Below are 16,894 nucleotides of genomic sequence, written 5' to 3'. Positions count from 1 at the left end.
CCATTATGTGGATGAATATTTGTCAATTGAAAGGACGGCTATGAATATGCATGCAGCAGTATGAAAGGCCAAATGGACGTTTCGGTTTCAACTTTCGACACCCGGATTCCATTTTCCTTCTAAAGCCGAAAAATTCCATGTCTTTTACTCTGACATATACTTTAATTATTAGCAAACACCAAATCAAACCTCCTCCTCCTTTTTCTCCTCCTCCTTCTTTCTCACCCATCTATTTCTCAGTAAAAAATGGCTGCCGAAATCATTAACTCTGCTTTAAAAATTCCTTAATCCCATAAGGAAAAAAGAAGAAGAGATATTTCTAGTGGTTCAGATTTCCAAGTTGTCTATCTATGCAGGTTCTATACAATCCTATGGAAATTATGAGAAAATGGAGATCAAGGAAGACATGATCGATCATCAATAGTACTTGTATTCAGGAAAAGATCATAGAAAATATATCATGTGAGTCTTAGGGTTTTTTTGTATCATTCCTGTCGAGGTCGTGCTAGCCAGAGAGAACTAAGAGCTCGGAGACGATGGAAGTACTCTGCAATTGCCAGAAAACACCTTGCAGCTTGGCGGATCGTCAGAATTTGGTGCAGCCGATGAATGGTCTGGTGCCTCAGATTATCTGCCTGTAAGTATCATGTTTACTTTCCATAAATATTCCATAGAAAATGTCAAAACAAGAAAATCATGAAGAAGTTTCTTAACATGACTTTTAAGAAAACAACGAGGACTACGTACAGATCATGATCATCATATATTTGGTAATTTGATTGCTTGTCAGGACGGCTAAAGAATTATAATCTTCACTGTGACTTTTGAGAACGGAAAATCATGTGGAATTGGCATTTAGTCTTGGTTAAGTATACGTGTCATAAATATTGATGCATTTTTCTAGATATTTGACTAGAAGAACTAATACACGTGGACTATTTTGTATGAAGGATTCAAGGCAGGATTAATAATATTTACTCTCTGATCTGCTAATTGTCTCACATTTCAAAAGGTGAACAGTAACGATGAGACATTGATCAGAATGCTAGCTTTTGGACTAAAACATGGAATTGTAGTTCTACAAGTCAACTTGTGGCCAATATTATTATTAAATGGTCAAAGACAAGACTAAATATATGTATATAGGTCTTGTTCAGAAGATTGATCAACTGAAGATTGCTAATAATCATGATGGGGACGAATTTATCGTCACTTCCCACAGTTTGATTGGTCAAGACCTTGACCACATGAATTCCAACATATATAGTCATATATTGTTTCTGGGTAGCTAAGGATCAAAGTGATCCAAGCTCGTGTTGTGCTTTCAAATTCAGGGTGATAATTTTCAAGGGTTTTAATCCAATAATCCTGCATTCTTTCTAACCTCAGGCCCACCCACTCCTCGATAATCTAATATATATATATGATATTCAACAATGTTTAATGTGTGAACGTTTTGAACCGAGCTAGCTAGAGAGATATTTATTCAAAAAAGATTTGTTTTATATGGTGGTGTTAGTCAAACGGTCACGACCATGATCACATCACGCAGACATGGGGTTACTTACCTGATCTGCCGGCCGGGTATGGGTATCTACATCTGTATAAAAGGAACAACCTTAGCAGTGGGTACACGTGTACTTGATGCTTGGAAACCATCATCCACGTGGGGACACTCATTCTAGCTAGCGATTTAATTTGTACCTACGTAGTCTTAATTTTTAGCAGAGAATTAATATTTTTCGAGTCACGAATTAAAATCGTTTTAGAGATGGCTTGACTTTGATTTAAGATTAAAAAAATGGGTTTGGTACGTAATTTTTATATATTTTAAACAACATATATATTTTGAACATTTCTTATCAATTTTATGGAAACATTAGTTTCATTTTTTTTGGTCTTATATATGTTTTCAGTCAATTAGTAGAAAGTCTAGACCATAGATGTGATTGAATTTATTTAGTACTTCTAAATAATTAGTATATGGGTTACTTCGAAAGCACACAATGCATTAACGCAAACAATAGGAGTAGGGTAATTAAAAGACTGCCTAAAGTAGCGCCTTTCAAGCAAATCACCTACTTAATTACAAACATTTTACGTGAGGCAGACATATATATATATATATATAAGTTCTACTGGTGGAGTAGATTGCATGCAGAAAACGCCATCCACCTCACCAGAGTGAGACATGGAGAAGATTATGTCCTGGGGTAGGTTTCCTAACCCAAACAGGAACATGATATGGTTCGGTTCCCCATGGCCCACATGCATGCAGTACTAGTAATCAAAAACACCATTGTGGGCAAACAATAATTTGATTTAGACAGTGATGAAATTTCCCATCGAGAGAGAGAATATTAATATATAACAGCTTGGAGTTGGAGTTATTGGCGTACCTGTCTAACAAAGCCTTCGAGGGTGGAGAGCTTGTTTATGGCCATGGCCATCTGCCCCATATAGTTGGCCATGTTGGGAGGGCAGCTCAATGAATCTGCGGTTATGGTATCTACCAGTGACTGGTTTAGAGCATCAAGACCTTGTGAGAGAGCCTCTTCAGCCTCCTGTGTAGATTGTTGTAACCCACATATACCCAATATTTGTTGCTCCGTTAATGGCTCAATTTGATTCAATATGATCTAGCACAAAACACACATACAACGAAACACATGAAGACTTTAGATCATATCTCAGTATTACCAGATATCCAATTCTTTTTCATTACACATGCAGAATATTCTTTTCTTCGTTGGCCAGAATTTAGTTTACGTGGTGGTGATTTATTTACCCTAAACAAAAAGGAGGGATGGACATGGTGTTGAGATATTTGTTTTCATTAATGAATAAAGAGACCAGGGTGGGCAGCTCTCTTCGATCTAGCTAGTTCTGTTTCAAACCAGAAATTGTAGTACGCATTCATCGCTTTATAGGAATGACATCTACATCCACCCAATACGAGAAACCCTCACGATACCTTTCGTCATTCATTGATTCTGATTCATTATACGATATCTTCCTTGCAAGTGGAACCGACAAGTTCGACACTGCATTTATCGTCGTTTATACCCTCGTGCCGCAGTACTAGTGGTACTACTGCATGTCTCATCATCATCATTTTCCAATTACACTAACTAAATATATATATATATATATAAAGGGATTTTATCTAATAATTCTACTTGTGTTAGCTATTGACCTAATCCATGCTAAAGGATTTTTCTGTAAATTTCTTTTTTCATGCATCTTGTCATATTGATCTTCAGCGTTCGATTTCCTTTCCCACGTATTTTTGCGAAGTTTTTGAAACTTGAAAGAGCTTAGAAGAAGTTATCATTATGTTATTCTAAAAACAGCAATGGTCCGGAGTACCTTGATGAGTTCTGAAGGCTTGAATCCACCCATCCACATAAAGCATCGTTCGGCTGGAGTCTTCCACATTCCGGAAACAAGATGGAACACGTCGGTTTTGGCCACCATGCTTTTAAGGTTCATCGCCTCGTCATAGTGTACTAAAGAATTTTCAACAAAGAGCCGAAGCTCGTTCTCTGGCAAATGCTCCTGTACTGCTGCTCGGAGCTCACATGTGATCCGATGATGTTCCTCCAGCCACCTCGCATACTCCATGTCGAAGACAGCAGCATCTGAAAAACAAAATAAAATGGTTCCAGCATGAAACGAAGATGACAAAACTTAACTTGAGGTAGTCTAGAAAACAAAAGTAACAACCAAAAGCATTAATAAACCTGAGCTAATGATGGATGGATGGATTGGAAATATATACCTGAGCTAATGTTGCTCACAGCAACTGGAAGTCCTTGTTCTCCTCCAAAAAGAGATCCTCCCCCTAGAAATATACCCTGGGCGAAAGCCGGTGATCTTGATTAGTAAGTACTACGTACATATATAATCTAGCAGCAACAATTAATGGCTCAAAGAGGAAAGGGTCCTTACTTGAGATCTAGCTCTTTGCAGCTCTTGTTCCAGCTGCGTAAGCTTTATCCTACTTGATTCTAACTGTTGAACATATGCCTGTAGTGCAACAAAAAATGCTTTAGAACCAATAAAATTAAGATTCTGTCTCAAATAATACAACCAAAAAACTGATAATTTTATGCGAGTTTACCTTTTTTCTAAGCCTGCTTTTCCGAGCTGCCTCTCTATTTTGAGCAAGTCTTCTCAGTGTCTGCTTAGAGATAATCATAAACCGCACGTTGAACATTGTCGGACAATCAAACGAGAGTTCGAATAAGTTAATTCAAGCGAAGACCGGAACCAACGAAGTACCTTAGGGTCTGGCGTTTTGGGTCCTTCCTGCTCTGAACTCGACGTGGGACCTTTGCGGCTACCTTCACGCTGCCACAGCAATATTAAAAAGATAACAAAATCAGGGCATTAAAGTACAAAATTATACTCCAAAATCTCAGTTGTCAGTAGGGTACTGCACATATATTATTTCTGGTTTAAGTTGTTGTTATACTTCCTTCTTAATTACTACATTAAACAACTGCACTAGTACCTTAATCGATTTGGCAGGTTCAGGCCCCGAGGAAGCATCATTGCGTGCGTTGGCCAACTCCATCGATGGCTCTAATGGTCTCTTAGAACCACTTGTTGAGGGAGAAACCAATCCCGTACTAATCTACCAAATACAAACAAATCCAACATGTCAAAAGATTTGAAAAATATGGTTAATTATGAACGTCAATAAGCTAAAAGTGTACTAAGAGTTAGACTAAAGATACTTTTGTTGATGATGGCTCTACGTGCATAGGCTGAGATGGGAAAATGTTCAGAGTCGGAGGCCTCATTCCTTGGCTCTCTGCAGAAAAATAACCTGACAACCATTTATTATCGTCAGAGAGAAGAGATATCAATTTTCTAAGAGGAAAAATGATTAAATTTGGAGGACCCAAGTGAGGGGCAAGGGAGACGACGAGGCATTGAAGGATCGAGCTATGAAATTAATTAGTCTTTGGGATCGTCATGCGTTTGTGGCTCATTGCCATCCAAATAAGAAAAGGAGGAAAGAAATTGAAAAAGGCGCAGAAAACTGAAACCAACTTTTGATACCCTTATTCAGTACATGCGGGCTTAGAAATTAACGAATGCATGATCAGCGTGTTGTTGCAGGTCATGGTCCAAGCTCCATACAGCAAGAAACAAAGAAAATCAGAGAGAGAGAGAGAGAGAGAGAGAGAGCTTTTCAAAAGTGAAATTATTATTATTACTGCTTTCTGAGAGGATTCGGTCAAAGAAAGTACTACTGGGGAAGGGATTTCAATAGTACTGTTGGCCATGCCTTTCCTGTGAGCCAAACAGCCATAGTTCCCCAAAAGAATCTCCCAACAGAATACAAAAACAAGAGGGAAAAACCTCATAATTTGAAAGGACAAACAGAGACGGAGAAAAAAGAGAGAGAGAGAGAGAGAGAGAGAGAGAGAGAGAGAGAGAGAGAGAGAGAGAGAGAGAGAGAGAGCTCACGTCTTTGGTCATGGAGAGTATTAGGGTCTTGTCCATCAAGGTAGAGAAAAAGGGCTTGATCTAATTCTCCCAAATCATAAGCCCCAGTATCTTTGCTTCTGCTCACACCAAAATTTCATGGGAAAAAAAATGAAGGAAAATTATAATACGAAGAGCTAAAACGTGTGCAACTCGATCTATATAGGCTGTGATCGATGAAAGAGAATGAAGATAATAAGGGATAATATTCTAGTCTTTTCTTTCGTTCTTATAGTAAATTAAATTACATGAAGTTGCCAGGGACGGAGGATGATGAAGATGATTGCATCATTCCATAAGGAATCTGATGTTGGTGATGATCTTGTATTTGATGCTGGTGCTGCTGTTGATATTGTTGCTGCTGCAGCTGCTGTTGTTGTATTTGGGTTGACTGGCTGGTGGCCTTAATATTGGAAGCCATGAAAGGAGCCCTTTAAAGCTTGGTTTTATGATCTTCTTCTCCTACTTGAAGAGTTCCTGAAAATCCCATTAAAGGTCAAACCGCCACCTACTTTTTCCTCCCGATACCATTATTTTCTCTCCTATAGCACCCCGAAAGAGTAGCGAAAAGAGCAATTAAATCGAAAGAGAGGAGGAGAGAGTAGTCGGTTATGGTTAGTGGAGGAAGCTCGGTAAGAAGATGCAGGAAGAGAGAGAGGAAAAAAAAAAGGGAAAAAAGAAAGAAGAAGAAAAGAGGAAAATGAATTGAATGCAAACAAACAAAAGATGAAAGCTTTTTAATTTCAGCTCTCTGTGTCTCTCTCTATTCTATATCTCTCAAAAGAAGCAGACGACTTTCTGAAAACCAGAAATCTTCAGATAAAGCGGTTCATTAGAATAAGATATAGCGTTCAACTCTCTTATCTCTGTCTCTCTATCTTAAGAGAAACCACAAAAGACCTGGGAGGAACAACCTTTTTCAATTAAGGAAAAACCATCTCGGGTGGTACGTTGGAAACGGCCAATGGCTTTCTTGTCCAGGTCTCTTAGTTGTATTCTAAGAATTAATTTGAAATGACAAAAAAACCCTTTCTTGGTTTCAGTTTTTACCATTGACGTTCTCATGCAAACTTACACGTAGATGGCTCAGGCGGCTCCCCTGTCTAGATCGATGCAAGAATATCATCGCTTAGCCGCTTCTATCTTATCTTCTCCTCTCCTCTCCTCTTCTCGTCTCTTTCCTTCTGATTTTTAATTTAATATTTTCCTTTTCCACCTCTCCATTGAGAATCATATATGTAGTCATAGGTCAGGAGTGTGCAAGTTATGCCTATTTATTTTGAAAAATATAAATAATTATGAAATTTATATTATAAAAATTAATTTTTAAATTATGAATTATATTCTTTTTTTAAAAAATAAGTAAGATTTATACATCTTAAAACTATATATAATATATTAAAGAATTGGTACAAATTAACGCACACGAGAACCTCTCCCAAAACAACTTGGGCAAGATGCCATTCAAATTTTTACCATATATGGTACTTTCATAGATCCCAATTAAAATGTCAAATCATATCGGGTTGGAAGTGTTTTTTTTTTTTATTTATTAATTAACAATTATTCAGATGGAAGAAAAATATTTGAACATAATTAGTAAGAATATTAAAATAGAATAATTATTATAATTTTTATGACTATCCCAAAAGAAAATAACAACTGGTTCAAATTTCAATTAATTTATTTTTAATTTAAAAATAATAACAATATTAAAAAATATATTTTAATTATATTTTATTTAATTTTTAACTATCATTTAAAATAATTTTACCTGATCTCACTGTACAAACAGCCTGAGAGAAACAGAAGAATATTATGGTATTATGGTCTAAAAAAATTCAGCACTCCCTACCTACCGGAAGGGCAAGTATTCGATCGGGTTGTGCTGGTCTCGACAGCGGTTTCATATTCTGAGAGGGTAGTTTTGTCATTAAGCACCATTTTTCTCCTTCACTATCGTAATAATGATTCTTAGGGGCAGATGTTTACCAGGTGATGCATGTAGGACCGTTGACTATTGAACACGTGTTATTTGGAGTTCCGTTTTGGTTTTGGGAGGTTGAGGAGTGGGACCCACCGATCGAGCAAAATGTGAAAAACGATCGAACGGCTGATAGGTCGGACCTCAAAGTCTGGTCCAGGGGGGGACCCACCGAGACCGGCCCCCACCATTTCCGCCATTTTTTTACTCCCGGGTTTCTAACTACCCCTAAAAATAATAAGGACCGTCTTGCTAACTGCAAAGAAAATGGATACATGATGTTTAAATTACATATGGAAGTTCTTTTTTCTTTTGTAGAAAAGACTACACATAAAAGTATACGTGGCACTTCCTAATGTCTGACCATTAAATCAGTTAATATAGTTGGTATGACTGATTTATTTGTTAGACAAATATTCGATATATCAACAATTTTATAATCGAAATGACATAATAATAATAATAATAATAATAATAAATTATCTATTAAATATTGATTGAAGAAGTAATGATTTAAGCCTAATTAGATTAAGACCCCGTTTAGAAGTTAAACTAAATTGAAATCAATTTAATTCAGTCTAATTTTAATCTAATTCTAATATTTGAATACTTAATTTTTAAATTATTAAACTTATCATAATTCATTACACGTGAGACTTACAACCTTTTTCAACTCAACATCTCTTTACACGTGGGATCTATAATATTTTTCAATTTTTCATAAATACGTCTAAACTTATCTTAACTTATTACTAATCTACTATTTATAAAGAACTCAATTCATCTCAACGTAGCTTAACATTCAAACAAGAAAAGACTATTGTTATTCTAGGGCATCTATAAATTCTATACTGCATATTATTAATTTGAAATCTTAAAAATTAAATCTTATTATATTTAAGTTATGTGAATAGTATATTTAACCCATCGACTTGAAAATATAATAACTCTTAAATTAAATATTGATTGTGAATTTAATTTTTTTGAGATGTCTTTATGCAAACAATACCAAATATATTATGAGAAAAAATATCCAACCATAAGAAGGTTATTGTAAATGACACGCAATATATATATATATAAAAGAAAATTCTATAAATCATATTATCATCATATTTACATCTTATTAAGTAAGATGTAACATATTTATTACCATTGAATTATCATTTATTATATATTTCTTTATCATCAAATGATAATAAATATATTATATCATATATAATAGAATATAAGTGATATAATAGTGTGGTGTATAACATTACTCAATACATATATATATATATATATATATATAGAGAGAGAGAGAGAGAGAGAGAGAGAGAGAGAGAGAGAGAGATCACGCAACATGATGAGACTAGGTGTTAAATAGCTTAATTATGTAAATAAATCAGCAAGTCATTGGCCGTGATTGAAACGGGCCAGGATATCCAAGTTCCCGCAACACGGATAACATCAACGTCTCCTAAAAGATTAAAAGAGCACTAATTTGAGTACCTTACAAATTAATAGTTCCGTTCTTTGGAGGGCTTTTCCAATTTAAGAAACTGAACTTGAAACCATTAATGCTAGCTAGCTGGATTTGGCCTAAACCCATACTTCTTCATTAAATGAGCAAAATTTATCTTTATGCATGCCTAACAAATTCAATCATATATATATATATATATATATATATATTCCACTGTAGGCATTCTTTTCCAATATTTTAGTTTCTTGAAGTGACAGAGTGATCAATTAACTAAAGTTTTTAGGAACGATATATCTTGACCATATATAATGATATTTTTACTTTGGAAGTGTGACAAAGTCATTCTTTTGGCCTTAATTTCTATTAATTATAATAATTCACCGTTATAAACAGATCGAGTTAATACGAAAGATAGAAACTTCTACCACCAGTACATCACATCGGAAAATAATAATTTATAAAAAAAATTATATGCATCATAAAGTAATCAACAAGCAATATTTCCAATCTTTTATAGGTATTATATACATGAAGTTGTGGGAGCAATTAATTTTTTCCGGCACTCCTAATTCGCCCCATATATAAGAGCACTAGTAGTGAGTTTAATAAACTTAAAATTTGGCCAATATTTGATTAGGAAGCATAAAAAGGGGCTCCAATAGACTCAACAAAATTATAGTAACTTTAATTTTCATCAATTCTACTAGTCAAATTTATTGAGCCCTGCTGGCCAAAATAATAATATTTTGGCATTAAAATTCCCTTTCCCTTCCCCAAGCAATTAAACTAACTACTAGAATAGGACCATTTGATTAAAGAGCGAAAAATGGTTGCATTTTCTCTTAAACCATTCGATATAGATCCAACAAGGTGTAAGCATCAGGATAGTATTTTGTTCCTTAGTATATGGTGGGACTTGTTGATTTGATCAGGTGTTAGGTCGAGGAGATCCGGCAGTATCCATCTATAGTTTAGACAGTAGTGCTCATATAGATTTAACTGGGTTGAGTCAGATCAACAAATGTTTGCTTGCTTGATATTACATGAATAATTTAGCTTTCTAAGTTGATGAGTGTAGATCAGCAGTCCATCTGATTTTTGCAAATTATTATTTACTCGTATTTGTAATGGAAATATAATACAACTAATATTGAGTGCATTAGAAAATAGAGTATCAGTGTTAGAAAAGGAAGAAACATTGATAATCCCTTTTATTATGTTAACATCCAAGATATCATTTACCCAACCTAGTAATCTTGACATGCATGTAGAATCTCATAATTTATTTTTCATTTAATTATAACCTGTCCACATTTTGTAAAATTACAACCGGCCTGGGGTCATTTTGACATTACATGTTGCTTCAGAACATCAAATTGCTATCCAAACCTCTTTCTTTTTATCCTTTTACCGATTTGTTGTCCTAGATGGGTGAATCTCTAATATCTACACTCCATCTTTAGGGGGACCATTATAAGAACTTTAATACAATAATAAATTTTAATACAATCGTAAACTTTAATATAACCATATATATATATTAGTTAACAAAATATGACTGTAAAAAAAAGAAGATCGTTAGAAAATTTTTTCCGTTGGAATAATATGAACATTAAAAAATTAATGTGTAATTTTTTAATAACGAATAAATATTTAAATTAAAATTAAAATCAATGAAAATTTTAAAATCAATCTTTTTAATATAATAGTGATAGACTTGTTGAGTCTGTTATTTGATATTGTTGAAAAGTAGTTAGTTAAATTTATAAAAATAAATTTTCTAATTAAATTGTAGTCAAACTTTATTGAGCCCACTATTAATACTCTAATACCCGTTGGCTTATATATTGAAGTTGGAATATAGGGTCTGTCCTCGAATCCATCCCATAGCTTCATGCTGCCTAGAAAAGTAAGATATATATTAACAAAAATTAATGATATTTCTTATAAAGGGCTAAAGTGTCGCCCATTTTTTACAAAAAAAGTGAATAAATATAAAATTTATGTAAAAATTTATTTTTTTTAATAATAGATTTTACTATTTTTTAAAATTAGTACATAAAATTAATTTGCATAATTCATGACTCGTATACTTAGCATTACTCGTATATTATATAATTGGGATAAATATACGCTGTACCTCAAATTATAACCAAGCACCATTGGCACCTGGCCATCATGATCACTACAACCAGTTCTAGCCGTCTGATCACCGGCCACCAACTCCAGTCATTACGGTCCATGTTCTCTTAGCATTGTGGGGGGGCTGGCGGGGCCTGAGGTTGAAGGAAAGATTACTGAAGGAGACGAAGTACGCGTAGATATTGGCACTTGGACTCGAGAGTCGAGGCTCAAAAAGTCAACTCGTAATATAATTACCGATTTGAATCTTCATTTCTTTAAAAAACCACCATCACCAATTCGATCCCTCCGATCGATCGGATCATGATCAGATGCAACACCATAAATTATCTCCAAAATGCATGGCTCTATATCATGATGATCTGTACGCACGTACTAATTCGTAGAAGCCTGCAGATTAATGATCTAGAAAACAGTAATTTGTTTGATCGAACTGTTTATAACCTGTCATCTCCCAAAGGTGCATGCACTGTAATAAGTGATGAATTAATATTGAGCATTACATGAAATAAAAAGAAGGTGCACACTTGCTAGCAAATTTATCTTAATTAAATTATAAACTTTGATGCGTATATATATATATATATATATATATATATATATATATATATATATATATATGTTTCATAACCACCACACAGGCCTGTTTTATGAACGGTGCTATATACATCGACTACTCCCAACTACTGTTGGGAGTTATCGTTAGCTATATGTAGTGTTTTATTTTTTCGATTTATATATATATATATATATATATATATATATTTAACACTTTTAGATATTTAAAAAAAAAATTCATAAAATTATTAAAAAAATATTTTCTTAATCATGAAGTAAAAATAAAATTAAAAAAATGGGAGGGTAGCTCCCAGCTAGCTTCTAGCGGGAGCTGGGAGCAGTGGGAATTTCATTTCCCATATATATATATTTATATATATTATCCAATAGATCAAAGTTCAACAAAAATTTGTTGACTATAAATTTTTGGTAGAAAAACCTCTATAAAATTAACTCGCTGCATGCCCTTTAATTAAATATATACACATACGCTAGCTTTCCATTGACCAAAGCATTATGTTATATCAAGCATAATATATATATATATATATATCTCTCAATTAATACTGCAAATTAATAAACGGTAAAATGGATTTATTGCGTATAACCGATGCCTTATAATAGCTAGCTAGCTAGCTAGCTAGCTAGCAACAATCAACAAATATCTAGCTAGGCACAAAAAGGTCTTATATTATACATAGCCACACGCACACCGATTAATAGCATTTCGTGGAGAGAGAGAGAGAGAGAGAGAGAGAGAGAGGGGGGCGGCGAAGTTCCGGGGGCGGCTGGTGGGAGCTGGGAGAAGAAGAAGAAGATCAAGAAACACACTCGATCAGTTTTCTTGATCATGGCAGAAGTAGGATCATGTTTAGAGTTTTATTAAGAGAGAGAGACCATGATTTCGTCCTACCGCAACGTGTGATCCTCCATGCTTGTATTTTTAAAGAAGACTATGGAAATAATTAATAATATTCCTACTATACGTACGTATACATGCTTGTATTCCTTTATATTTACCGTAACTTTTCGCTAGCTAGCTTCAGAGAGGCCAGCCGTAATTCATGATGTTTCAAAAAAATAAAAAGGGGGAGAGAGAGAGAGAGAGAGAGAGAGAGAGAGAGAGAGAGAGAGAGAGAGAGAGAGGCAATTAATTCATGAATGTGTGTGAAAATTATAAAAAAGGATTAGGTATATATATCAGATGGCGTCCTCAAAAGTAAACTAATTTTATAATTATGATCAGATTATTATTGGTATCTGAAGGCCATTAATTCAAGTAGCTAGGCCGGTTTCCACCAACTCCGACTGGCCGAGTCGACATTTCGATCCAACCCGAAAACGACATTATTTAATCCCTATGTGTACAATAATTCCTATTGAAGTTGTCCGTGATTTGCTCAGTGTTTGAACCTTATAATTTTCGTGTGCAATTGATCAGCTTATTTATAAATCATAATAATTTGACAAGCACGTTTGCCATTGACTCTAAATTTCAAGCACGTTTTGTCCTAATTTAATTTATACCTCCCTCTATTTTTCATAATATATGATAATAATTAAGTTGACATCGTGACTATCATATGTAATAAATTTGTGCACTAGTCGAATATTAGGTTTATGGAGTATTTTTTAATAACATATCTATATATATATGAGCATTTATCAACAAATTGAAGTTGCATATTGGCTTATATATATAATATTACACGTTAGAAATGTACGTATATATATACATATATATATGTTCTTTCTCCATGATACAATTCCTAACATACATATTGTAGCAACACATCATGACAACGTAAATGGTGATGATTGAATATATATTTATACTAAGATGATCAGATTCAATGAATTGACCACTGCTACTTCTTGATCAACCAAACAATTTTGTATTAATTATTTTGCACTGTCTATTACTGCAATATGTGTGTATATATATATATATATATTCCATTCACTCTTGTTGACTTTTAATTAAATTGAGCACGCATGGTTGGTCAACTATTTAAGCAAGCATTATTATTTCTTTTTAATTGGCTATCTATACATAAATATATCTTGAAAATTATATCAACGTAATTATATTTGAGGGCAAAGGCAATATTGAGTTAGATGTCATCATGCATTAATGTGTAAAGTTAATTAATGATATTTCCACGTACCTACAAATCTTATCGATTGTTTTTTTTACTTAATAAATAATAGTTAAGGAAGTATTTTTTAGTGATTTTTTTTATAAAATATTTAAGGGGGTTTAAATTTTTTTGAAAAAAATAAAAACTAAAAATAAATTTTGCACTACCGGCAGCACCCTCAATGAAATTTCTGCACGTAGCAGGGCATTTAATAAATAATAGTTTAGGAAGTATTTTTTAAAAAAAATTTGATTTTTGAAAAAAATATTTAAGGAGTTTAAAAATATTTGATAAAAAAAAATGGATGTATTGCGAATAGAAATCTTCGATGAAATTTCTCGGTGCACGTAGCAGGGTACTTGCGCAAAAGATATCACCGCCCCATACGTACAACTAAGAAACTTGCGACGAATGTTAATTACTTCTTAAAGCACGTTTTCCCTACAAGTATGCACAAATTAACTTGACATGTATACGAGGTAGTACTCCAAGAGATGATGAGGGTAAGTAGCCACAATTCGTAGTACGTATTCCTATAATAATCCAACATGGAGCATCAAGTTCCGTGCATGCATGCTGCTGCAGTGCTGCATATCCCTTGGAATGAATGAGAGGAAGTTGGGGCTTCACATGCCATAAAAACTTCGTTAATGTAAAGACAGTTCCACCTCGAAGCTTTCCAATTCCCTAGGTAAGCGTGGAGCTTATCTTTTTACCATAAAAAGGGACAGTTTTGTTGTGCTAAACGACTTACGTCTTTAAAGCATAGCTATAACGAGCTCTTCTTTTGCTGCATATATGCCTTTTTCTCTCTCTCTCTCGCCTTACCTGAAGGGAATGATCATCAAAGGATGGAGAGCCATCGCCATCAGGTTGAAACATCCAAACACGAGGTGACTGTTACGTGCCCAAGACATTCTTATTTGGATGGGAGAATGCATGGGCTAGCGAAAAGATAATTAGCCAGATTATTAATTAATGCTATATTTGGTATGGCTTCGGCCTTATGGCTATGTTTTAAATATGAAGTATGGGGGGGCCATTATGGGCCTTTAATTACACATCCCTTGATAATTCCACTCTTATCAAGACTGTCCAATTTTCCAAGTGGGGGGCCCCTGAGCCTTCATTTCCAATTTCTAAATTTAGTAGTGTCCAAGCAGAACCTAAATCTTGATCTGGAGGGAGAACTTTTTTCCTGTGGTTTTGTGTAGGTTTCAGCTGTCAATCTCATTGAATGAAGTTTTCTTTTCGGTTTCGGCTTGACCAGAAAGAAGTTCTTGTTTTGTTTTGTTTTTCATCAAGTTCAGATATAGCTGGATCCACTGCCCTCCTGGCCTCTGATCCCATCAATGGCTGGTTGCGGCCTGGCTTGGCTTTTTGAGCAGAGAGACTTTCATGAGAGGAATCGTGTCAAATCAGTTGTCTCTTTGATTTTTGGTTCTTTTTTCAAAAATAATAAAATAATGTTGGTAATGATTGTTTTGCCCAAAAATTTAAGGTATTTTTATTTTTCTCGCTACCCACAAGCCCCTTTCACTTCCTTTATTTTTAGGACTGATTTAGATTAGGCAAAGAACTGATTTAGATTGGATGAAATAATTTTAGACAAGATATAAAAATTTAATAAGATATTATTAAAATATCATTTTTTAATATTATTATTATTTTATAATTTAAAAAAATAAAATTATTTATTATATTTTAGATAAAAATTTAAAAAAATTAGAATAATAAATTAAATTAAAAATATTTCTCAATCTAAACTGTTGTTTCATCTATCGGCAAGTTCCTTTCACATCGGGAAGCCAGAATTTGGTCTCGGTCTTAAAAAGCTAGAGTTTTTCCACGTAGTATGCCTTACAAAATCTCTTAAAAACAGCAGGTGTTAGGAACATCTTGATCAAGGAATTTGATGAAAGGAAAACGTACAACTACATACGTACTTACCCCGAAATGCAAAGCGTGATGGACTGTGTGAAAACTCAGACCGATCGATGTAGCTAGATAAAGTCACTGCTTTTGACTGGGCTTCGCTTGACAAGCATTCAAGGCGGCGTAGCCTCGGTAGACTGAAGGTTGGATCATTCCAAAGAGCAAGATTGCTATATGAATAATGACAGGGTTACTGTGTTGTTATTTATCTATTATTTTTTTAGTATTTAGTATTTTTTTTAAAATTTATTTTATTTAATAATTAAATAATTAAGAAAATGAGTATTAATAAAATTATATATATTTTAATGTTTTTTAGTGATTAAAGACGTTAAAAAAATACTTAAAAATAAATAAAAAATTTGAAATGAACTTGAGTTATAGATGGATAGCTACCCTTCACTGCCCTTAATTAATTAGTAGAGATAAAATATTTTAAAAATGGAGCAGTAGCAGTAAAAAGCTGACAATATCTCTGTAGTTGAACTACACCAGGATGAAAGATCACCATCTTTCTCAGATGGGCCAATATACACAACTGGACCCGTCAAATTACAGAAGAGGCCGGAGCCCAGGACTGCTAGCTACAACATCCCATTCTCTGTTGTTTTGGTTTAGACGGTAGAAAACGTACGGAAGATCTTCATGAAATGCGTTAAAGCCTAAAGGAGACCAATCTCTCACTGTCACGACATGCTTAAGGTTGAGTGATTTTACCATCTTCTTTATGGAAAAAGTGTCAGAGTTGGCAGCAATATTGTTTAAGATTATTAGGACATGTTTTGGTTTAAGATTCAGAATTTGATGGCTTCAAATGATAGAGAAATAGGCATATAAAATGGTATTTAAACATATATTAAGCATTTAATATTGTAAAAAAAATGAGTATATATAATTGTGGAGGATGCAAACGTTGTGTAGTCGTTTTAAAAAAAAGTAAAATTTATTATTATAAAATTAATTTCTTTTTATGTGAATTATATATTTATTTATTTTTTTAAAAATAATTATACAGCACGATAGCAACTATTTCTCATTTACCAATGTTGTCTCTGTTCCAAAAGCAAGACATGTGAATTCTCCAAAAGGCCCCATCCTTGTAATCGTATGTTTTGTTTTGGTTGAAAAGAAACCTAATTGGCTTATAAATGCAAAAGCACATGCAGA

The 16,894-nt window shown here is 33.9% G+C and overlaps 1 protein-coding gene and 1 long non-coding RNA gene across 3 annotated transcripts; one reads left to right on the top strand and one right to left on the bottom strand.

The window, feature by feature from the left end:
- Positions 1 to 298: 298 nt before the first annotated feature.
- On the bottom strand, positions 299 to 6,447 carry LOC122280108 (bZIP transcription factor TGA10-like). 2 transcript variants are annotated; one of them, XM_043091083.1, is made up of 11 exons: positions 5,748 to 6,447; positions 5,482 to 5,579; positions 4,743 to 4,819; positions 4,517 to 4,639; positions 4,285 to 4,353; positions 4,124 to 4,183; positions 3,952 to 4,029; positions 3,782 to 3,857; positions 3,370 to 3,641; positions 2,400 to 2,639; positions 299 to 635 (listed from the first exon to the last, which is right to left on the bottom strand). In XM_043091083.1, exons 1-11 carry the CDS (start codon positions 5,918 to 5,920, stop codon positions 486 to 488), a joined length of 1,416 nt encoding a protein of 471 aa, XP_042947017.1. In that variant the 5' UTR covers positions 5,921 to 6,447; the 3' UTR covers positions 299 to 485. The 2 variants fall into 2 exon arrangements, with proteins under 2 accessions (XP_042947017.1, XP_042947016.1); XM_043091082.1 differs by having other exon boundaries at positions 4,743 to 4,834; positions 5,748 to 6,446.
- LOC122280109 lies at positions 500 to 4,061 on the top strand. The gene is made up of 2 exons (XR_006229733.1): positions 500 to 637; positions 3,354 to 4,061. It is a non-coding gene; the product is annotated as an uncharacterized LOC122280109 (long non-coding RNA).
- Positions 6,448 to 16,894: the final 10,447 nt, after the last annotated feature.

This window comes from Carya illinoinensis, chromosome 10 (assembly GCF_018687715.1).
Source record: "Carya illinoinensis cultivar Pawnee chromosome 10, C.illinoinensisPawnee_v1, whole genome shotgun sequence".
NCBI lineage: Eukaryota > Viridiplantae > Streptophyta > Magnoliopsida > Fagales > Juglandaceae > Carya > Carya illinoinensis.
Note: the sequence above shows the minus strand (reverse complement) of the source record. Positions and strands in the feature narration are given on the sequence as shown.